The sequence below is a fragment of the Callospermophilus lateralis genome, chromosome 6 (genome assembly GCF_048772815.1).
Source record: "Callospermophilus lateralis isolate mCalLat2 chromosome 6, mCalLat2.hap1, whole genome shotgun sequence".
NCBI classification, from domain to species: Eukaryota; Metazoa; Chordata; class Mammalia; order Rodentia; family Sciuridae; genus Callospermophilus; species Callospermophilus lateralis.
The window spans coordinates 78502131-78527657 of NC_135310.1; the positions used below are offsets into that span (position 1 = coordinate 78502131).

Here is a 25527-nt window from a genome sequence, read left to right on the forward strand (position 1 = left end):
TCTAGTCCATTAAATCAAACTGTAATTCAATGGTAATCAAAGGGTATAGAGAGATGAAATTATCTTGAAGGAAAATGAATACCATGCTTGTACCTTTTATGTAACTAATTTCCAAATGTAAGTAAATGATGGTACAATCTTTCACTTATATTTCTATAAAGATATGCCTTTCTGAGATAATTTTTTTTTATTTAGCTCTTTACCAAGAACACACTTTTATCAACGTTTCTGCTGTTTTTATTCATAGGACTTTATCTTGTCCTCAATATTAAATCAAACTTGTTTCCATACAAACTTATTTCCATACTGATGAATTCAAAGGAGAAATCATTTGTTGTTGTTTCCATACAAATGATTTCTCCTTTGAATTCATCAGTCTACCCATAGAGAAAGACTTCCTTCCTGTTTACCTCTCTTACACTTGTTGAAATCCAGACCTGGGTTTATGTTTCACTGTTTGGTCCAGATGTGGCAGCTCTTGCTGCCATATCACAAGCATCAAACAGCCACCCTCACCTGATGCTTGGCCATCTCCACTCCCTCCAAAATCACTGTTTTAAAGTCCTCCTCCTTGTCCTGTGGAAGGAAAGAGGAGAACTCATAGCCTTTGTTCCAGTGAAACATACACTTGGCCATGAAGACCTTGTTTAAAAGGATTTGAATGGGAGATGATTTTCAATCAAAATTGTTACCTTATTCTGTAGGACAAGTTTTGGGCAAAAGACTATCATACTTATCCTTTAGATAAGGGAGGGTTCTTAGTAAATATTCTCATTACTAATGAGATAAAGGAAAAATAGGGCACATGGCCTGGGGTCATACAGATTTGACATGATTATTCTTTCAAACCCTATAATATCAAAGTAAAAGTAACTCCTGTCCTAAACTGTGGCTCCAACTTTCATTCATATTTTGTCCTTTTATTTAGCTTCTAAAGAAACAACTGTGATGAAGTTTCTCATGTCCTTCAAGTAAAACCTTTGAAAATCACTTTCCTCCATTCTGCTTCTATAGTATGTGGACTTTGGTTTAAGAGCTGCTGCCTGCTTAGGGGATTTCATTGGGCCTGGCAGTTTCTGAGTACTCAAAGCACATACTGCAAACTAGATCTCACAAAATAACCTAGATTATCCCAAAATTTTGCAGTTTATTTTTCAAAAAAATTATACAAGACAAAATATTAATAACAAAGGCCCAATAATGAGCATGCCAGTTTCAATACTTTTTAAAAATTTTATTTATTTACTTATTCTAATCAGTTATATATGACAGCAGAAAGTTCTTCGATTCATTATATACAAATGGAACACAATTTTTGACTTTTCTGGTTCTACCCACTGCACCAGAAATTTTCTTTTTTATTAATTTTTAAAAATTTATATATGATAGCGGAATGTCATATAAATGATATTTTCCTATCTCTGGTTGTATACAAAGTATATTCACAAGGTCAGTTTATGGAGTGCTTGCCTTGCATACACAAGGCCCTGGGTTTAATCCCCAGCACCACACCAAAAAAGCAAAAGAACAAGATTCTCAATACTCTTCTCTAGAAAAAGCTGGCATGCTCATTTCTGAGTGTGCTCAGAAATAAACCTGATGCATACTGAAAGATGTAAGAACATAAGCCATGACATAGATTTTATAAATCTTATATTCCTACACTTACGATATATGTTTTAGATACATTCTCACTTTTTACCTTGAGGAATTTCTCTTAAGTGGATATCTCTCTTACAGAGGTAATAATTTTGATCAGTGTTTTAAAAACTGCAGGTTGGAGGTAGGGTCTTGACAGCTATTAAAATGGAATACTGTATCAATAATAGGAACTATATGGAAGAAAATACTTCATTTTAAAGGCAAAGGTTTTTTTGTGAGAAATTTTAGATTCTGTTATGTAGCTATACTGGGTCAGGATATGGAATGCATGTCTTTCGGTCACAATCAAAATTGAACAAATTCTAAGCATCTACATTTTACTTCATATGAATGGAAAACAAATACTAGTGATTATTCCTCCCTTATTAATCTGATCAGGTTCTGAGTTTTGATTAACTAATCCTATCAATTTATTAAACTTATGTATAATCTATACAGAAACTTACTGGTTCATATTGAAGTCAATCTTATATTTATTCTACAAATCCCTTTTAGTACTGCATTTTTTCTCAATCAGCTCATATCTTTCTGATTCTCATCATGGCATTAAAATGAACACTATGGGTATATCCTTTCAGAACTAGAGTGCTAAGTATTTACATCCATGGTTCCAAGATTTTTATTCTTTTATAAGTATAAAATATTTTAATCTAGATGTTATCAATGTACAAAAGACTTCCTTTTTCTTCTCATTTAAAAAATTAATAGGTAGGCTGGGGATATAGCTCAGTAGAGTACAGGACTTGCCTAGCATGGATGAGGCCCTGGATTCCACCCCAGCAGCACCACACATGCACACACATACACAAATAATGATAACCAAATGTGCATTTAAGACCCACACAATGTATATTTTAAATGTTTGTGCATATTAGGCTTATGGACATTAATTCTCAAAATTACTGTCTTCAAAGTAGCTCAACTTGAATATATCCTCAATTTCCTAGGAAATATTTAATACGTGCCTCACAAATGCAGTAGTTTCTTAATATATAACAAAAAGTAGTTACATAATGTGACAATACAGATACAACATGTAATCACACAACAGAACACCAAAAAAAAAATATCAATACCTTTGCCCTTTTCCGAAGAAGTTTTGCTAGTCGTACCACATAAGGTTTAAATTCTCGTTGATGTATGCCCTGCCTTCTGACTTCCAAACCTGAATCATCTGAGGCCTCTGGAATAAAGGCCCACCGGTACCTGTGTATAGAAGAATGATATCAGCATTCTTTGTAAGACAAACTTCATCTAAGATGAGGCAACATAATTTTAGTAGATCATGACCCCACTACTTACAAAGATTCAAATGCCAGCTGTGCCTTTGGTATCCCTGTCACCTGGAGCACATTTCTTAACCTCTTTGAGCCTTTTCTACATCATTTAACATAGTATTAAGTACCTCAGGGTTATAAGGGATAAATAAAGATATGTAAACCTGAAAGGTGCTCACCACATTTTTCATGAGCACAAAGAAAAGTACTCAACACATGTTTCTTCCTTATTATCTAATAGAAAATTCTTAAAAGGAAATTGTGTTTTTGTAGCTTATTATCTCTTTGTATTATAACAATTTGATTTTCCAACATAGAATTGCTAAATGTTCTCTAACTTACACAGTAAGGGACAAAGAACTAAAAGAATTTAAGAGAAATTTAAGTAGGACTTCTTTCATGCCTCTGTTATATTTTTTCTTATTTTTGTCTTTAATAAGTAAAATTAATGTCTGACAAGGGAAAAAATTGAAACAGTATAAAAGGGCATGCTAAAGAGAAAGGCAGTCTCCCTCCCATCCTATCATCTATTGGTGTATCCAGTTTCTTTTATTATATTCTTCCAGAGTTCATTCACTAAAAAAACACATATTCTTGCAACCAAACATCTCCCCTTAAAACAAAACAAAACACGACATGATCGTTGCTTGCTTTGACCTAAGTATACATCCTGGAGACCATTCCAAGTCATATTAAACTCTGTTCTTCCTAAAGCTACATAGTATTCCAGTATTAGGAGGTAGTCTTGGAATTCTAAAAGTGCCGTAATGGTTACCCGCATACAATAATTACTTTATGCATTTCTGTGAGTAGAGTGGCACGATAAATCTTAACATGTAATAGAATTACTGGCTTAAAGAGAGCATATATTTAAAATTTGATAAATAACCTCTTTGGAGAACAATTGTATAATATCAATGTACCCTTCCAACAAGAATGTATCTGTTGTTAAGGGTAAAAAGAAAGAAGCTTTTAGATTTTTACCATTCTGACGGTTACATATAATTTCAATTGAAATTTCTCCTATGAGTATAGCTCAGTATTTCCCCCTATGTTTAGAAGCCATTCTTTTTCTTTTGTTCCTGAAGATTGAATTCAGGGCCTTGTGCATGGTAAGCACATGCTCTTCTGAAGCTACACACCCAGCCTTGTTTTCCTTCATTTTAATAACATTCTGACAAGTAAAGGATAAAATCATTTGGGCTCGTGGCACACACCTGTAATCCCAGCGGCTCAGGTGGCTGACATAGGAGGATGATTGAGTTCAGAGCCAGCCTTAGAAAAAGCAAGATGCTAAGCAACTCAGTAAGTCCCTGTCTCTAAATAAAATAGGACTGGGGATGTGGTTCAGTGGTTGAGTGCCCCTGAGTTCGATCCCCGGTACCCCCCTCCCAAAAATAGGATAAACTCATTTTGGTTCTTTTTATGGAAGATAAGTATATAGTTCTTGATATTCTTCCTGGAGCTCTGAAGAACAGAGTTTCTATCACTTCTGTGAATTTAAGTTATCTAGTTAATTTTAGATACTTTCCTACAATTCTTAGTATCCTTTTTGAACTTCTCATAGGATTAACTTTAATTTAACAGATACCCAACCACTAAAATTCATCAAGAAGTGAATGTATATGGTTTTCAAATGGAAAAAAATTAAAAGAATAATTTCTAGTTCTTACTATAAAGTTTAATGAAAAGTAAGCAATTTTTGGAGGTTTAAGCATATCAAAATTTATCCTATTATTTTTCTATTCTAAAATAATGTAACAACACTTGTTGCAAATGTTTGACCTTTTTCATAAACTCTCAAATTACCTTAGCTACATTGACAAAAAAAATCTTATTTTTACAACTTCAATGTGAAAATTTTTGGTGTGAAAAATTTATGTGAAAAACCATAATTAAATATATTTAAGCATTTATAAACAAGCCATGGTAAGAATTTTATCAGTTTCTCCCAACTCCTTTCAGTTCAATTCACTACCATCTAAAATGAAACAGTCTTGTTCATCTCTAATCCTTTCTCCACACTCTATAGCCAAAGTAAACTTTCTAAAATGCAAGCTTAATAGCATTCCCTAAAATGCTTCCATGGCTTCTTAGTATCCTTAGGATAAGGTCCACATTCTATAAAATAGATGACAATGCCTTACATAAATAAATGGGTCCTTTCCCAAAGCTTTACATAACTGGGTCCTTTCCCAACCTCTTCTCTCAACATTGTGTTCCAGCAATACTCATCTTTCAACACCTAGAATATACCAGGTCTGCTCCTGCCTCTGTCTTCACACAGGTGCTTTCTTCCCTCCCTCAACTTTCACTCTTCACTGAGATTAAGACTCCTTTTAGGGTCTGTTCTGAACTCTCAAAGCTTGGAGAGGATTCTTATGGGTGACTTAACAGCATTCTATGCATGTACTACCATAATATCCATCATGGGTTGAACTGTGTGTCATCTCCACTGGACTTGAAGCTTGTGTCATAAACCCTTGTTGAGAGCCATAGCTGAAGAGCACGGTCCCTAAGCCACATGCTTGTTGTTTAAACAGAGAGGGGGAGATGTTGAGAGCCACAGCCGAAGGGGCCCCAGCAAACTTCCAGCTGCCAGCTGATGATTGGCTCACAGCAGCCCCAGCGAACTTCTAGCTGCCAACTGATTGGCTCCTCTGTGGTGATGCTCATTGGGCTGTTTCCCCGCCCTTTCAGACCATGGAGCTGCTCATTGGGGGACTTTTTTTTGGCTCCGCCCACATGACCTAGCCAATCAGCCTCAAGAGGAGGAGGAGTGGGGGAGGTTGAGAGGCTTGTGGGAAGCCGGTGGTGGTAGTTGGGCTCTGAAGGTTTTTCCTGAGGAGCTGTGTGGTTTGGTGTGTGGTTCTAAAAATAAAGTTCGTTTCTTTTGACAAGTGGCTCCTGAATTGTGCCCAGCCAGACTGTGGCATTTGGTGGACCGCACGACTGAGGGTAAGTGATAAGGTAAACTGCTCACCCCTGAGGGCAGGGCGAGAGGATGGGTAGCCATTTTAAGACTCTTGTTTTGTTTTGTTTCACTTTTGTGTTAAGTTGCCTGTCCCTGGAGATGAGTGAGACGGAAGAAAAACCGCTCACATCTGAGGAAAAACTATTTGCGTCTGAGGAACAGATAGAGAGAAAGGACGGATGGACATTTCAGGAGGATAGAAAGGCTATAATGATTTTGTGTGGTTCCATTTTTATTTCATTCTGTCTCGGTTTTGTTTGGCATCATCTATGTTGGGTTGTATTATAGTAGAAATATGGGATCAGAAATTAGTAAAAAACAAACCGAAAGAGTGTTAAGTAAATTGTTAGAGGAAGGAGGCATCCCAGTAAAATCAAGAGCAGTTAGGGCATACGTTGATACAATACAAAAATGTAGCCCATGGCTTTTTAAGGAGGAGTTGTTGAATATATCACAATGGAACCATCATGGTGAAGATTTTAAAAGAATAGAAAAGAAAAGCCCAGGAACTCTGCCAGTTGGCACATTGACATTGTGAGCGTTGGTATCTTGCTTGCTTAGTCCAAAGCCTTCAGTTCAGACAAAGGTAGAGGAAGGAGAAGACATATTGATTCAAGTAAAAGAGAAGGTCTCTCAAGTTAGTCAGAAAGAGGAAAAGATTCAAGTAAAAGAGAAGGTCTTTCGAAGTTTAGAGCAGAAAAAGCCATCAGGGGAAACAGCCCAATGAGCATTACCGCAGAGGAGCCAATCAGTTGGCAGCTAGAAGTTTGCTGGGGCTGCTGTGAGCTAATCATCAACTGGCAGCTGGAAGTTTGCTGGCAGCTGGAAGTTTGCTGGGGCCCCTTCGGCTGTGGCTCTCAACATCTCCCCCGCTCTGTTTAAACAACAAGCATGTGGCTTAGGGACCGTGCTCTTCGGCTATGGCTCTCAACATCCCCTGCTATCTCACATCTGGAGGGTACTCTGTTGACTGATGGTCTGTTAATCTTAATATATCCGTATCAATCATAAACTTCCAACAACTGTTGCCCCAGCCCTGCTAAAAGAATTACATTTTAATAAATATTCCAACTTACACAAAATTAGTCTTAGATGTCAGTGACCAAAGCAAATGTATTTTTTAAAATATCCATTTAATAGCCTTGCTTTTACTTACATCTGAAACTGAGGAAGATTTTCAGAGGGCAATGCCAGAGCCAAATCCAAAAATTTGCAAGCAGAGAGATAGAGGTTTAACCACCGCTGGCTGTTATATGAAGTAGAAAAACCATTACCTCCTGTATAGGTTGTCTCCAGGCCAGCCACAGAGGGGCCTGAGGTCCTGTAAGTAGGGGACAGTGCTGTCAGAGGCTGAACCCATTTGCCTACTGGGAATTCCTAGAATGTCTAACGTACCAGCTAATATTTTTCATAGTCATCCTGATAAAGTGTAATAGTAATCTAAATTATTGGTCATAACTAATTTTTGTTCTTTAAATTTTTAGAATGTAATGACAGAACTTGTATTACACTTTGGAAATATAAAAATTCAAATTGTATAACCAAGAAACTTTATTACTACTCAGTTTCTTCCCCCTCAGATGGGGGGAAGCTTTCCATAATAATGAACATAGCTATTAATACAGAATACATTTTATTAACTTAGCACTGAAAATATATTTAAGACAGTCTTAAATAATTTTTCAATTTATAAATCTGTAAAATTTTTGTATAATAAAAAATATTTAGCCATACATTAATAAGCTGCCTCTACTAAAAAGAATAAAACTTTATTGCATTAAATTGGGAACATTCTGAAAGATCTGAACACATGGCTACCTTGGTTATAGGTTACCTGCCATAATAGATTTTGCTATCTTTAACAAGTTTCAGGGACCAGATCTCCTTAGCAAAATTAAGGTACTCATATAGCTGAAACAATTGTATTGCACTGAACTAAATGTGTGTTTAAAGGTCAATGATGGTAGTTTAATTTAATCTACCATGTTTCAGGACTAAGTAAAATTACATTATATGTTCATTTAAATAATGTATTGATCATATCAAATAATCAGATAAAGTAGAATCTATTTTTGAGAAACACTGTGGGTAATAAAAACTAGTAAGAATACATTGAAATAAATTACATATTACCGTGAAATATCTTCATCGGCAGTGAGTTCCTGCTCCATCAATAAAAAGACCTGTACCTGAAAACCACAAAATAAATGTTAAATGTTTATTTAAACTGGATATATAATCCTTTCCCACTATCTTTAGGCATATTAGGACAAAAACAAATTTTATCATAAAGTTTTGAAATTGTAGTTTCTGAAAGGAAAATGGCAAATTTAGCTGCACAAAGCTTTGCTAATCATTTAGCAGAGTTTAGTAAAATGAGGGCAGGTTTTTGTCTTTTGTGATTATGGAACAGTCACAGTTCTTTCAAAAAACTAAAATCAAGTAAGAAAAGAAGAAAAAAAATAAGAGCAAAGAAATATTAAAACATTTTTTTTGTGTGTGTGGAGAAATTATAAAGGTGGGTTTCAGAAATAAAGATTTCTCTTGCTCTACTCATCCACCTTTCCTGACTCTCCAAATCCTTCCTATAAAGATGAGGATGACTGTATGTTTGAGGGAACTGAATGGTATAGTTGGGATTTGGGATTTACTGTTAGGGAGTTCAGAAAATCTTTGTGAATGTCTGTCTGAAGCAAGTTTAACTGTAAGTGCTGCTCTTCAAGATGAGTATATGCCTTATGTCAGCCCACAAAAACCTGACTCAACATCTCCATTGCTAGAGGTATTGTTACAGACGGGAACCCACAGGCCACAACAAAGTTAAAAACATAGAAGACAGTGGACATTAAATCAGGTCAGATGAAGTAGGGATTATCATAAACCATTGGATATCTATATTATATAACTGAAAGTTTAACTTCTAAGGATATGGAATCTGATTTGTGTTACTATTTTCCAGTGTAAAATTATTAGTAACTGGTTTAACTGAGTTCAGTTCTTTTCAAGATTAGTTTTTATCCAGTAAATCATGGAAGTTAACCACATGCTTTTATAATTCAGATTTATAACCTGATTGAATTAAAATTAACTCACAAGCTCTGTGATCATGGTAGGCCAGAGTGAGGTAAGATGTTGTGGAGACATTCTTAAAAGTAACACCCTGAAAAACAGGAACACTTGAGAATGAAGAGTTGGCACCTGGGGCAAACGAAGACTCTCAACCAATCTCTCTGAAAGAAAGAAATGCAGTATATTTTCATTGCTAAAGAATTTGAATTATTATCATATAAAACTTTCTATGTGGTTCATTACTTCTCAAACTGTGGTAAAGGACTGCTTTTAAAAAACTGTAATCGGTTACAGATATTTTCATAAATGATAACAAAATAACTAGAAAAATAAAAACTAGATATACAAAATACACTATCATTTTATTATTAGGTTCAATACATTCTGTAAAATAGCAAATAATAGTTTAAAACATTTGTTCTGATTATAGAACAAATCTGTCCTCTTATCCTAAGAGACTGTAGCACTGGTCCATGAACCACACTGAGTGAACACTGATGCAGACTACTTAAAAATGGAAATCAAAGAACAGTGTGCATGTGAAATTAGGCATAAAGGGTTAGGAAAAAAGGAATCATTTGTCTTCTAGGAGAAGAGATAAATTTCACTAGGGAGATGACAACTATCAGGTTAGTTCTTGAGGCTGGAAGATGCACAGTACACTGATTTGGATAGCAAATAATTCTGCTATGGGTTAAGTTCATCCCCATTATGGTGCTATTTGGTGGCGTGGGGCGATGAGTGCACTGCTATCTTTTTTGATACAGAAGGTCATTTCATGAAGATTATCAAAGCCCTTTTACAGCCCTCAATACAGCCTTCAAATTATAGACCTCTAAATGTTACTTCTAGCTGCATTTACTGGCTTTACCTACATTCCGTGCCCTCCTTAAGGATGCAGGAGATGTTGTCCACAATGAAAAAAATGCTAACATGTCTGCCTGAGGTGGATTAGTCATAGCTTATACTCAAACATTAACTCCTAAGAAATATGAAATTTCCTAACAATCAATATCCAAACAATAAAACTGAGACCACATTTAGGCAAGCCCTACAAATGCAGTGTTGTTTTTAGATACTAGAAATAATATTTTTTATTTCAGTAGAGAATTTCCAATTACATAATTTCCCCTGTCAACCTAAACTTGGTACATTTCACCTCAAGTTACAATTTAGAGAAAGTATTTTCTTTTTTTAAATATATTTTTAGTATATAGATGGATACAATACCTTTATTTTATTTGTTTATTTTTATGTGGTGCTAGAGATTGAACACAGTGCCTCACACATGCTAGGCAAGTGCTCTACCACTGAGTCACAATCCTGGCCCCAAGAGAAAGTATTTTCTAAGGAAGAACAACAATAACAGCAAATTATAGTTCAGAAGGTAGAGAAAATAAAGAGTTTTGATTATTTACCTTGTATATCTGGAAGATACTTCTGGTACTGGTCAATTTCACTGCTAAAAATTGCAAATGCAAGTCTTTTGAGAAGCATGGCTCTCTGTTCTAGCTCCACATCTCTGTTTGCAAAGAGGTTAAGTGAACTGCTTTGAGCCACAGCTACACGAGCTACAGAAAAGAAAGAGAAGAGAGAGATTATAACAAGACATCTAGTCAACTGAGAAAAAATTATTATTATTTGTTTATTTAATTTAAAGAGATGCTCTATGGCATTTCCTTGAGGTAAAGAACTTTGAACCACTCTGGCACAGAAGAGCTGGCAGATCCAATATACACATGCCCCAAGATCAAGTAGGAAAAATTATCATACATAGACAAAAGAAAATTTAGAACTATGGGTTTCTGAAGGTAAAGATCACTAACAATACCATTTTACAAAGTCCTTTAAATTTTATGCCACCTGCTTAAATCCTTTCCATTACTTAAAAATAATTTCCAGCGTGGCCTATCCTGGCTTAATTATCTCTTCTTCATCATGTTTGGTTACTCCTGACTTACTCTACTGCAGCCATGTCTTGCTTATTGTTATGTGAATTTACTGAGTTTGTTCCTATCCGAAGGCCTTTGCAATTTTTGTTCACTATGCTTGGAATACCCTGTTCTTTAGGCCTTTGCATGGTTGATTTCTTTAGTTTCACAAATATGAGCTCTTTAGCTATAATTTAAAATCCATCATACGTGGTTCCTATTTTATTTCCGTCACAATTTCTTACTTGCTGAAATAATTTTTAAAGTTTTGTTAAAAGATTAGCATAATGTCTGGCCCATTGTTTTTGTTTAATAAATTTATATTTGTTGAATAGGTGAAGTTGAAACTCAGAACAATTCTATGAAGATGGGAAGAGAAGAGAAAATATGGTGCCCTTTTTCCAGAATAGAAAACCACAGCTTGGGCTAAAGAATTTACACAAAATCTTCTAGACTCATAAAATCTCACTGCTATTTAACTTTATTTTAATAACTTTCATATTTTAAAAATCTAAAAAGCTTGTTTTCCTCAGAAGAAATACAAAATAGAACCCTTATGCATAAAAACAGTCAAGACTGAGTATAGGGTGATTCTGACCTTGGCCCCTCTCTGTTCCTTCAGAGGAGATAACAGAGCCCTATAGATTTAGAGTGACCTATCTCAGAGGTTTGGATTCAATTGTCTGCCCTTCTCTATCTCATCAACTGCCACACTTTCATTCATTAAACATTTACTGAATGCCTGTTAAGTGCCAAGTACTATGCTATCTACAATTTAAAACCAAATTAGACATAGTCCCTTTCTGTCACTAGTTGCCTCAAAAAGTAAGCTGTTTTTCTAAGTTTTAATATTATATTTCCATAGGATACTATATACAGCTTGACAATGAGCTAATTCACTAGTTTCCAGAAATCAGCAATAATGAGAATGAATCACATACAGACAGGAAAAATACTGTTTCCATTGTCACCTCACAATACTCACTCATTAGATCTCTAAATGTTGTCTTATCATGTGTCATCAGATTATCCATAATTGCTCTCCAACTGTAAAAGATTATGATATGTAATTAATATTTTGTTCTTCTTGTTATCAGTAAAGCATTCTAACTTTGAAGGATAGTAACTGACTTCAAAATACTGTGAGATGCATTATCACGTTGAATAAAAGCAAGAGTATGACATACTGATTAACACAAGAGGCATCCATCTGAAAAAAACTGGGATCCATGAAGAGGTCAAAGGCTTCTTTTTTCCAAGCTCTCCGTGTATACTGATACCCACTAAGACTGCTGAGTAGCTGGACACAGGCTCGATAACTAGGTGCATTATGTGCACTATAAGAAAGAAAGACTATCTTAATCTCTGTTTTAATTTTAATCATATTAAATTATGTAATTGCTCACATTTACCCAAGCCAATAATGACATAAGGACACAAAATTGCACCATAAGAAAAAAATACATTAATAAAAAATTTAACTGTAATTAAAAAGATAAGAATGTCATCTTGTGGTTAATTACAAAAATGGCAGTAAGGAAACTGAACTTGTTTCTAAAGGTTATGAATTAATTTGATTCTATTTATAAAAATAATAATAGTACCTGTGATTTCGGAGGTAGGGAACAACATAATGCATAATGTTTACAAGTAAAGGAATAACTCGCTCCTTTTCATCACTATAGAAAACCATATCTAAAAGATGAGCCAAAACCTATAAAACATAAGGAAATGGAATAATCTATGAGCTGAAACATCATCTAGAAGCAACTTGGTTTTCAGTTTGTAAACAAACCTAGAACACCTTAAAATTAGAAGAGTCTAAATGAGATCTCCTTAAATCATTTTTATATTAGTGGTTTCTGCCATAACCTGACTTTTTGATTCCATTATAGCTATAGGATATAAATATGGACAGATTTTGCTATTTTTAACTGAGGTGGGTAAATACAAAAAAGAGTTCAAAGAATCTTCTAATATGACAGTGAGTAAACAGTGAATTTAAGATGAGAAACTCATTTTCTTCTGAGTCAGTTAAAAGAAGGCTTGGAAAATCCAAACAAAGGAACTGGACTGCTCAAGTTCCAACACTGTCAATAGTTATAATAAACATATTAGTTACATCTATTAATAGTTATAATATACTTAGTCAAAATGTTCTCATGTTTTTAAAGCTCAGTGTTCACATCTGTAAAGGGAAAGCATAGCTATATAACATATAAAAACAGCTTGACAGAATGTATATGAAAATGTTTGCTAACGAGTAAAATGCTTAATAATGAAAACATCATTATACTACCTCCACATTTCCTCATCACAGTAAAGCATGAAAGTACTTTTCTTGAAAAAGACACTTTAAAAAAATAGTGCATGGGGAGAGGAAGCAATATCATAGGGAGGGGAAGCAACATCACTAATGTTGTGTAAAATAATTGTGTTGTGTAAAATAATCAAAATCTTACATTTTTCTTTTTATACAGTGATTTCTATAAGTTCAAAGCTAAAAATTACAAATATAAAATTTCAAATTAAAAACTTTCCTATAAGGATTACTTGTTAATATGGAATTAATATTTGCTTCAGAGTTCATATGAAAAAACTTGACAATGATTACCTCAGAGAGTAAAGTCAATGCATGGACACTATACACAGAAGGAGTTATGTTCGAGGTTTCCATTGCAGGTGATAACATATCTAAATAAGAGAAAAGATAAGTAAACATACTGGTTAGTATTTTTCCACTGAAAAAGGCTACTTGCTAATAATGAGAAACGGTATTAGTATATGGTACTTATGTACTAACTGAAATGACTTCTTAGTGAATATATACTTACAGATAATAAACCTAAAAGTCTGAGAGCAATACCTTCAACATCAGATTCCAAGTTGGTTCCATCCACCATTATTTTGGGAGAAGGCTTAACTTCCAGATTTCGTCGTAGCCATGTTGTTTGTTCCAGAGAGGAACCAGCAATTGCACCAATGGCGTCCACTATTTTATGAGTCACATCCTAAGGAAACCAAGAAAAACAATTATATATGCAGACATGCACACATACATATAGATATTGTATGTATGTGAACTTTTGTAGTTTTCTATTTTTTGACAATAGATATTTTACAATAAACATTGATGGTTTTAATAGAATATTTAGAATTGGAAGAAATTTCACAAGTTATCTTATAGACCCTTCCATTATCAAGTTGATAGCATTGAGAAATACACTTTTAGTAATAACTCTTAATTCAGGATGCCATACCTGAAGGTCTCTTTGATCTTTTTTATTTTCCAAACTGGGATTTTTCATAATAAACTCATTCAGAACTCTAAAAGGGCCATAAAAACAAAACAAAAAGTATTAGTCTAAAGAAAATGATGCAATCTAATTTCTTTCAATAAGGGGCTTTGTGGCCTCATTTACCATTTGAAGTATTTCATATATATATGTATATAGATATATACATATATATATATATATATATGTATATACACACACATACATACATATACATTTTTCTGTGACTCAATCAAAATGAATATATGCATTTAAAGCACATACAATGATAGTGTCAGCAGCATTATTTCTAAGAGCCAAAAAAACTAAAGGGAATGCAAATATGTTCGGCATCAGTAGAAGAGGCAAACTGTAGCACATTAATACAATGAGATACTAAAGAGCAACACAATCAGTTTAGCTACATGAATTGTAAGGATGAATCTCATAAACATAAGTGAATGAAAGATGCCATATATAAGATAAAAACATTTATATATACCTATAGTTTGAAAATAAGGCAAAATCCATCTGAGGTGTTAGAATAGTGGTTATCTTTGGTGAGATTAAAGAACACTAGTAGTTCAGAGAGGTCCAGAAGGACACTGTTTTGTTTCTTTTTTTTTTCATGGAAATTTTTTTTATTAGTTGCTCATGACAATACAATGATCTTGACATATCATACATTTGAATCAAATGGGGTATGAATTCTCATTTTTCCAAGTGTATAGGTTGCAGAATCACATTGGTATTACAGCAATTCTAGGGTCTATGTTATTCTGCTGCCCTTCCTATCCCCCACTTCCTTCCCCTCCCTCCCATCACCTCTCTCTACCCAATTTAATGTGACACATTTCTCTCTTTTTTTCTTCCCCCTCACATCATCATACATGTGTTTTGTATAATGATGAGGGTCTCCTTCCATCTTCCGTGCAATTCCCCTTCTCCCTCCCATTCTCTCCCACCTCTCTTCCCTATTTAGTGGTAATCTTCTTCTCATACTCTTCCTCCCTACTTTATTTTGAGTCACCCCCCTTATATCAGAGAAGACATTCAGCATTTGTTTTTTTGGGATTGGCTAACTTCACTTAGCATAATCTGTTTTAATGCCATCCATTTCCCTGCAAATGCCATGATCTTGTTATTTTTTAGTGCTGCATAATATTCCATCGTGTATAAATGCCACATTTTTTTTTTTTTATCCATTCATCTATTGAAGGGAATCTAGGTTGGTTGCACAGTCTATCTATTGTGAATTGTGCTGCTATAAACATTGATGTGGCTAGACTGGCTCTAGCTCCTTTGACACAGAATCTACAACTGTTTGTTTCTTAATCTGAGTTTGTGATTATACAATTGATATGCTCACTTTTTACATACTTTGTACTTGTGGAATTGTATACTATTTATATGTTTTTCTATATGTGTAAGCAAAAACAAAAGCTCTCCAACATTAAAATTGTAACATAATAATAGTATATTGCCATGTATAAAAACAGATTAATAATCCTTCATGAAGAAAAAAATTTCCATTGTTTGAGAAGATTTTACTCAATATTTACTGACTTGATTTTTTTAAAAGATAAATTATATGCATAATTATTTCCAAACTAACATTTAAAGAGCAACCTTTACACCAATTTCTATTTTGTAATTAGTGAATTTAGAGGATCAGTAGAATGGTTGGGAGAAAAAAAAAAAAAGCAAAGCCACCAGAAATTATAAAAAGGGAATTAGGTTTCTAGTATGAATAAAAATGTTCAACTCTTTAATGTTCAGTCTGAGTACACAAAGGAGATAGGGTCCTTCATTATCTAAGAAAGTAAGAAAAGGTATATAAGGAAACAAAAAAATCTTGTAGGGGAAAAGTTACAAATCACAATAGATGGTCTTAATTTTTTAATGAAATTAACCAGAAGAGTTATCTGGTGTTGATTCAGAGAATTACAGATATATTACCTTTATGAGCCTTACAACTCCAAGTTAGGTAAGCATATGGTTTCTTGCCTGATGGATGGGAAAATAGTTTGGGAGAAGTTTACTAATGTACCGAAGGTCATAGAGAGGAGGGTTGGCACTTGAGATTAGAAAATCAGAAAATCTTTATGAGAATGTTGCTCGATTCAAGTGTCTACATTTATTTCTCATCCTTAAAAATCATACACATTAGGTATCTAAACAACCTTTGACCCAGCAATTTCGGACATTTTGTCTACTGCTCTTTTCATTACACTGTTAATGTCTAAAATTTCTTCAGGTTTTGATTTAGATAATTTTCAAAATTGGTAGCATAAGGATCTAAGGATCATCATGATCACTGATTTTTTAAGCAGGATCTCAAGTTTACCATGCCTGGGCTGGACCCTGAGTATTAACTCAGCTATGGCATCATGATCTATTCTCCCTAAGCTCTCCCCGTCTTCCTATCATGTTTTCTGTTTACTGGTGGAAGACTCTTCCCATATTTACCAGAACACTCAAGGTCATCTTACTGAATCCTTCCCTCCTCTTCATTTCATAGACCATTGGTTACCAAACTAAAATTATTAGTCCTTAAGACAATAAGCCGGGCTGGGGTTATAGCTCAGTGGTAGAGTGCTTGCCTAGCATGTGTAAGGCACTGGGTTTAATCCTCAGCACCACATAAAAATAAGTAATTAAACAAAGGCATTGTGTCCATCTACAACAACAACAAAAAAAAAATGTAAAAAAAAAACCAATAAGGGTAGAAGCTAAGTCTATGAATATATAATTGCAATCAACAAGCAAAATTGTAACAGCTGTAGAAGTTGACTAAAAGTTCTTTCTTTATATTTGGTTGATTTTATAGCCATTCAGTGTGGTAACATGCTGGCTGTTATGGGCTATTATTAATAACATCATTGAGGTAATGTAAAAATGTTGAGAGAAAGGTTACCCTATACTCTCATCTCCCTTATGTCTTTAACAGTCCTTTTCAAACTTGGTGTGTGTACAAGCACTTGGTGATCTTGTTCAAATGCAATTCTGATTCAGGTCAGTCTGAAATGGAGCCTGAGATGATACATTTCTACTAAGATGCCATCTGGTAAACTGCAATTGATTCCAATGCTGGTCATCACAGGACCAAATTCTGAGTATTAAAGCCTTAAAGAAAAGCACCCTTCTTCCTCACTCTTAAAACTGTCATTTTCAATTCTTTATCCCCTTCCAGCTGTCTCTGAAATCTGGTACTATCAATGAGACCTCTTCTCTTTAAAATATGCTAGCACTCTCCACTTAGGTAACATCTGTTAATGGCCACACAGTGTTCTAAGATGTTAACAAATGTTAACTCATTTAATCCTCGTAACAACTTTAAGAGAGTAGGCACTACTATCATCCCCATTTTATATTTTTGTTTTGTGAAGTACTGGGGATTGAACCCAGGGGTGCTCTACCACAGTTATATCCCCAGCCTTTTATTATTATTATTATTTTATTTTTTAGACAGTGTCTTTCTAAGTGTTAAGGCTGGCCTCAAACTTGAGATCCTTCTGCGTCAGAATCCCAAGTTGCTAGAATTACAGGTTGTTATGTGTCAGCACCATGAGAGAGATGTTAAGCAACATGCCCAAAGTCTCATAGCTAATAGGTAAAGGAGCTGATGAGTTCTATTTTGGTGGGCAGGGCTGGTACTGGGGATTGAACTCAGGAACACTCGACCATTAAGCCCCATTCCCAGCCCCATTTTGTTTTTTATTTAGAGACAGGGTCTCACTGAAATGCTTAGCACCTTGCTTTTGCTGAGGCTAGCTTTAAACTTGTGATCCTGCATAGCCCCTTGAGCTGCTGGGATTATAGATGCGCGCCACTGTGCCTGGCTGGGAGCTGATAGCATCTTTCCTGGTAGCTACTCAACATCTGCAGCCTTTCCTTAACATTAAAAGGGCAACTTCTAAATCACATGTTCTGCTACACTCTCATTTATCTCTTTTCATTAAACAGCTTCAAGAATAATCCATTTTCACTCTAATCCTTTGCTGTTAACATTTGTTCTTACTACTTCACCAAATTTCTCTCTTCTAAATCACAATACCTCTCCAAATCATAAAAACATTACTCACAAATCTTTCTTACCTTTCTGAAGGTTCCTTTTAATCTACTTTTGTTCTTGAAACACTGAATAAACCTGGATTTCTTCTAATTTTCGGGTATTTCCTATTCTATCTCCATTGCTGGCCTCTTTTCCTTATTTGTCTTGTTCTTGAATCTCATTGTCAATAGTTCACACCCTCCTCACCTCTCACTTGAAAAATAATTGCTAGCCCTGTCTTCCCATGCTCTAATATAATCCTGCTTAGTAACTTGCCGGAGTCATGCTCCTCCTCAAACCTGCAATCAATCCATCCCCTACCTAAGACCAAATTACTTAAAATAAAATTCAAGGTCATTCCCTATTTGGCTCCCATCTCCTTTGTGACCCACACTAAAGTTCCACTACTTCATTGCCTGTACATTGCTTGCTACAGTATACCCTTCTCCTCCTGTCTACATAAAGGCTTTCTGCTCTTACCACATCTATGTACTAAGCAAATATTTATTAGAGACCTATTATGAAGTAAGAATCATTATTCTGAGCAAAAAATATACTGTTCCTGACATGATGATGCTTGCTATTAAGTAAGGGTAACTGGCATTTATCCAACAATCATACAAATTAATAATAGAGATCAGTAAACTCCAAGACACACAGAGAAAATGAGTTTCCAATGAATGTTTATGATCATCTTCCAGCTCAAATGCCCATTCTCTGAACTTCCCATTCAGCCATGCCACTCACCTCTCTTCTTTCCATTCCCACATCCCCTCCAAGTGCTGTTGTAAAATTTTATGTTAGTGCATTCATAGCTTGTGTATGTGTAAACACACATTGTTCCCTCCCCTCATCTCCTTTTTTACAGGCTTATACATCTAGTTCTGCAGTAGGTAGAGATACTAAAACATCTGTTATTCAATCATGAGGAAAATAAGCATTATACTTTTATTCAAAATAATACATTCTACTATGTCTCCAGTCCTTCAAAAATATTTTTTAAGTTAAATTACTTACCCAAGTATAAGAAACTGCCCTGGTGCTGGAAGACTCAGTTGTATAGAGTCTTTTAGAAGTATCAGCAGTGATGCCCAGCTATCCACTAAATTGGGTACTGGAATTCTGCAAGATAAATGTAGTTTGTATATATAAAAAGCCACAGTATATTTTAATTTCCTTTATATCTTCCTGCAGTCTAACATATTTTTCTACTAGTGTCTTGGAAACATTCTAAATCCTTATAGACTAGGATAAATCAAAATTCCTAAAAGCATCACATTTTCTACTAATAATATATAAAAAGAAAACTGAGCACATCTGGAATACTTAGTGTGATTCTTAATATATAAATTTGGCTATACAAATTTCTTTTCACATGAACTCTCAAAAGTAAAATACAACTGCAATAATTTTCAGTTTAATTACCGACATTAGAGTCAACTACTCTCTACCCTGAAAGACTTTCCTCTTATGTTAGGTCTTTCTCCTTCACCTATAAATCACCACCTCATGTTAGGGAAGGCTGTCAATCTATCTTGAACACCAGTCTCTTACCTGTAAAGTAATTAAGATGATTTTTGTTTCATCCTAACTCTAACATTAACACCTTTCCATTATCTGAACTCATATTCCAGAAAGTCCTTGCTCTAAGTCACAATCAATTTAAAAACTCTAAATAACTTTATAAATAGTAGTAATGAATCACAAGTGAACTATGAATTTGATTATTAAAATGTAATTACCCAAAGAGGGAGGATTAAGATTCAAGCTTCTAAGTAAGAATTTTAACAAAACTCAGATCCACTAACTTCTTCTATTCAGGGGTCAGGTAAATGCAAAATGGGACATCAAACAAGAAGATATTTCATGTTATTCCTAAAATAAAAACTTTAAAAAGCAGATTGGATTGCTACATGTTTACCTACATCAAAGTAATAATCAATTCAATGGAAATAAGCATCATTTCAAGAATAGCTTCAGCTTTTCACTGATATTTAAATGATTTTCTTACAATTTAGTGTTTTAACATTTACTTTTCTTCAATACCCTTAGGTCTTTTGACTTTAGGATTTCCATGGATGGGTCATTAGGATACCCACAATATCTATTAATATATTCAAATTCAATGTTACTGTTTTTAGCATTTGTTCTTTTAGTTTTGGGGAAAACAAAAACAAAAAGAAAAAGAACTAGAAAGAAAAAATGAATTCAGGTAACTTTCCTCTTATATTTCCTAACCTTTATGCATCCTTAAGGAAAGATCCACATCAGTAATCTTACCTTTGAATATAAGCATAGAAAAACTGAAGCATGCAGACTTCCAAAGAAAGATGTTTCTATAAACAAAAGAAATCAATTTTATAGAGAAGAAAAATGTTGCCTTTGCTTTTTCATTGCTGTTAACTACTCTGTATCTGTCAGTTTTTAATAAAAAATTAAAGAAAGCAAAATCAAATGCAAATTTATCATAAAAAACATGCAATGCTCTTTTATTTAATAGAGAAAATTCATAATACAAGAGCTATTTAAAAAGTTGAAAATAAATGGAAGGAATGGAAAGATTCTCGAGTTTTCCTCCCACATATCAAGAAATGACACTCTACCAGTCACTTTTAAATGATTACTCTGTATGTATCAGAACTATTTTTATTTTAAGTAGCTTAAGCTTGGTGTTTTGGTGTTATCAGGATTAGGTTGAGATATGTAACCAAATGTATACTTGTCTACTATTCATATCTGTTAAATTATATAGTTGGTCAAATTTGGGATAATTTTTTTTTTTTTTTTTTTGTACTGGGGATTGAACCCAGAGGTGCTTAACCACTAGGCAACATCCCCAGCCCCTTTTTATGTTTTATTTAGAGACAGGGTCTCACTGAATTGCTAAGTGACTTGCTAATCTGTTGAGGCTGGCTTTGAAGTACAGATCTTCCTGCCTCAGTCTCTAGAGTTGCTGGGATTACAGGTATGAGCCACTGTGCCTAGCAAATTTGGGATAATTATTAACAGTTTAAAATGTAGCTCTTAAATTAATAATACTATTGGTGCTGGGGTTGTGGCTCAGCAGTAGAGCGCTTGCCTAGCACGTGCAAGGCCCTGGGTTTGATCCTCAGCACCGCATAAAAATAAATAAAGGTATTTTGTCCACCTACAACTAAAAAATAAATATTAAAAAATTAATAATACTGCTAAGTGTAGCACATAATAAAAAAAATACCTGTTCTTGAAAATTAGTAAAAGGCAAGAAAATGATATTAATGTCCATGGACATTTACCCACTTTTTCATCCCCTCTATGTCCACAAAGGTTTTCTTGTTGAAACCCAAAGAAGAATAAAATATCTATACCATTCCGAACTTAGTAAGGGGGCAGCATGTGGCATGGAGTCTGAATTTGTTTTTGTTTTCATAGCCTTCATGTATAGCCCAATATCTCGCTCAAAATATTAAGCTGAAATGAACTTTCACACGCAAACAATAATAAATACTCCAGAAGTACCTTCAGAGTACTCAGGAAATTATTAAAAAGTAAGGATGCTACAGATGTATCTTAGTGATATAGATCTTGCCTAGCATGTGTGAAACACTGTAGCACTGCTGAAAAAAAGAAAAGAGAGGCTCATAAGGACATAGGACACTGATCATTCAGAAATATAGACACCTTTTTGTCTGGCAATTCAAGAAAAAGTTACAAAAATAAAAAAATTTAAAAAATCAACATTTTCAGATATATGTAATAATTATTTTAATCATTGTTATTATGGCTATTTTGGCTTTGTTCAAAGTTCAATATTCATTGTTGGTAAATCTTCCTAAGAACATGTGACCTCTTGGGATTGCTTGAATAAAGAGTAGGAAAAGTCGAAAATTATATAAGTTTCCTAAATCATAGACTTTTATATTATGTTAGAGACAAAACAATGTGAGAGACTGTTCATTTTCTACAGTCCTTACAAAACCCAGTATCATATAGGGTCAAAAAATGACACTGTCTAGAACTAAGATTATGGCAAAACTTGGGAAGTTTACAGAACTGAAAGATTCATTCAGAAAAGAAAGCAAAAGGGAAGCTGTAAAAAATGGTAAGGAACTTTGGGCTCTGGTTTCTGTGTTCTTTAAACAACCAGAAAAATCTTCCCCAAGAATCTGGTCACATAGTTCATGACTGCTTTTGATGTACATATGGAGAAATGAGAAGCTAACTCCTCTACACTGCCTACGGGACTAATCAGACTAGCAGTCATTTCAGCCATTATTTTTTTTTTTTTTTAATTAAAGCAGTAACATACAGGGTTGGGGTTATAGCTCAGTGGTAGAGCCCTTGCCTAGTGTGTGGCACTGGGTTCGATCCCCAGCGTCACATAAAAACAAATAAATAAAGGTACTGTGTCCATCTACAACTAAAAAAAATATTTTTTAAAAAGCAGTAACACACAACTATCTTTGCAGTCTACACTAGAGCTAAAAGGACATTGCTTATGACAAAAAAACTCTTACCTATCAGCATCACTTCTGAGAATGAATTATGAATAAAAGCAAAGAAAAGGTTTCTTACTTTGTCCTTGGCTATGGCTGGAGGTTGCTTTAAAACTTCTTTCACAGTCTGGATAACAGTTTCTGCTCTCATGACACTGATTGAGCGAACGAGTTCCACTAGTAAAAGCTGTTCATCACTGGCTGCAGGAATGACCTGGATAATATATTACTGTATTATTTATGTATGTGTGCAAACAGTTCTATAGTCACAGAATTAAGAAAAGAATTTATAGCCTCTTTTTAACATAAAGAAGTCCCTTGGGTAATATAGGTAAAATTTATTTTATTAATCTATATAATACATATACACCATTTCAAAAAATCAAAATCAAAGAGGACAATAAGATTTGAAAAAACAGCAGTGCCTTGACCTATCCTTCTCATACCCCAAAGCAACCATGATCCATTTTTTAGTTCTTTTCTATTATTTCTAAATAACACATAATGGGATTTTTTCCTATTTAATATATTTTTAAAAATTTACACATTGTCTAGATTTCTTAATTTGGAAGACCAAAACTTAGCTCTCTTATACTTTTATTCCTATCCTTTCAACATATTTATGCTGTTTTTATTTAGATCAATATCTAATGTTCATATGACTATCTGCGATAGTGCTATATATTATGGTATCTTTGTATTTCTTCTTTTGAACAATATTTTGTTTTTTAGAGTTAATAAACTGCTTTTTTTGTTTACTTCATTTTTTTCTAAACCTATAGCAAATTCATCCCTAGATGTTCCAACAACTGTAAATCCCCTCTAATTATATTTTCAAGTACTCCAAGTCATTAATCTTATACCTTTTCCTCATCTTCTTCTATTTTTTTCTCCTTGAGACATTTCTGTTATACATCTTTCTGTTCTACCCTGAATTGGTACTCTCTAGGCTTGCTACACAGTGTCATGTTGATATCTGTCCTGTCACTATCATCCTGGAAGGTACCCTTGTTCTTCTGTGTTGGAACCCCTATTTTTTTGATCCCTGTCTTCTTACTTCTTGTTTTATTTGGAATAACTTCTTTGGTGGAGCTGCATCTACCAGTAGTTGAGAAACAGTGACTTTACTGATATTTTTTTTTCTTTTGGAGATACTGCATGGCTGAAAATGCCATTAGTGTTATTGTCTGGCTGTAGGATTATAGGTTCAGATTATGTTCCTATCAAAATTTCCAGTGTTCTGTTGACAAGTCTTATTATTTGATAAGACCAGTATTTTTTTGGCTTAGTAGAAGATTTTAGGGTCTCCTCTTCATTCCCCAATGTTCTGAAATCAAATGTTGACTTTTGTATGGTATCTTTTCACAGTGCTAGACATAATCTGAAAATTTGTTTCCTTCATTTGTGAGGATTTTCTTGTAGAATTCAATATTTTTCTCCTCTCATTTTTTTGTCCTATATTTCTGCAAAAGAGTGAATCTCCAGTATAACTCCCTAATTATCTGTTTTATTCTATTTTCCTTATCTTTAAGCATATACTCCACTTCTTTATTTCCTTTACCTTTTTTTTTTTTTTTTTTTTTTTTTGGATCAGGAATTGAACCCAGGGATGCTTAACTACTGAGTAACAACATCCCCAGCCTGTTTTTTGAATTTTTGAATTTTGAGACAGTGTCTTGCTAAGTTGCTCAGGACCTCATTAAGTTGCTGTGGCTGGCTTTTCACTTGTGATCCTCCTGCCTCAATCTCCCAAGCTTCTGGATTACAGTAGGCATGCTCCACCACACCTGGCTATATTTCACTTCTGATAGTTATCTACTTCTAATATTTTACCACTTCCTATTTCAAACTTTCTACTGATTTTGCTTTTTTTGCTATGCAAATAACATCCAAGAAAAAAATTTTAATTTTTATAACTTCCTCATCTTACTTAATGGATGCAATAGGACCTTATTCATTGATGGACATTTTACTTTTTTTTTTTTTTACATTATCTGTATTACTTGACTTTTTATTTATTTTTTGTTCTTTTTAGATATATATGACAGTATATTTTTACATATTTGTACAAACATGGAATATATCTTATTCTAATTAGGATCTCAGTCTTGTGGTTGTACATCATGTAGAGATTCATTGTGGTGTATTCACATATGTACATAGGAAAGTTGTGTCAGATTCATTCCATTGGCTTTTATTCCTATACTCTTCCCTTCCCTTAATTCCCCTTCGTCAAATCCAGTGAACTTCTATTCTTCCTTTCCCCTCTTGTTGCATGTTAGCACCCACATATCAGTGAGAACATCTGACCTTTGGGCTTTGGGGATTGGCTTATTTCACTTAGCATGATAGTCTCCAGATCCATCTGTTTACCAGTAAAGTCATAAAGTCATTGTTTTTTATGGCTGAGTAATATTTCATTATGTAGACATCCACATTTTCTTTATCCATTCATCTGTTGAAGGGCACCTAAGTTGGTTCCATAGTTTAGCTATCATGAATTGAGCTGCTATAAACACTGATGTGGCTATACCACTGTAGTATGATGATTTTAAATCCTTTGGATACATACCAAGGAGTGGTATAATCAGGTCAAATGGTGATTCCATTCCTTGTTTTTTGAGGAATCTCCACACTGTTTCTACAGCAGTTGTACCAATTTCCAGTCCCTCTAGGAGTATATGAGTGTAGTCCTTTCCCATATTTTCACCAACATTTGTTACTTGTATTCTTGATAATTGCTATTCTGACCAGGGTGACATGAAATCTCAGTGTAGTTTTAATTTGCATTTCTCTTATTGCTACAGATA

General features: G+C 34.2%; 1 protein-coding gene across 4 annotated transcripts in view; it reads right to left on the reverse strand.

Annotated features, from left to right (window-relative positions):
* Positions 1–25527, reverse strand: part of Dop1a (DOP1 leucine zipper like protein A) — a 103236-nt gene that overhangs the window by 1956 nt on the left and 75753 nt on the right. The window contains exons 23-37 of one of the 4 annotated variants that reach the window (XM_076858462.2): positions 22797–22931; positions 20523–20578; positions 19260–19364; positions 14174–14240; positions 13780–13924; positions 13528–13607; positions 12518–12627; positions 12101–12250; positions 11899–11960; positions 10401–10553; positions 9007–9143; positions 8047–8102; positions 7070–7234; positions 2739–2868; positions 517–576 (exon numbers count right to left, since the gene is read on the reverse strand). In XM_076858462.2, coding sequence (XP_076714577.1) covers positions 517–576; positions 2739–2868; positions 7070–7234; positions 8047–8102; positions 9007–9143; positions 10401–10553; positions 11899–11960; positions 12101–12250; positions 12518–12627; positions 13528–13607; positions 13780–13924; positions 14174–14240; positions 19260–19364; positions 20523–20578; positions 22797–22931 — 1611 coding nt within the window. Of the gene's footprint in view, positions 1–516; positions 577–2738; positions 2869–7069; positions 7235–8046; positions 8103–9006; positions 9144–10400; positions 10554–11898; positions 11961–12100; positions 12251–12517; positions 12628–13527; positions 13608–13779; positions 13925–14173; positions 14241–19259; positions 19365–20522; positions 20579–22796; positions 22932–25527 lie in introns of those variants that run through there. The other 3 variants (XM_076858465.2, XM_076858463.2, XM_076858464.2) reach the window with 3 other exon arrangements.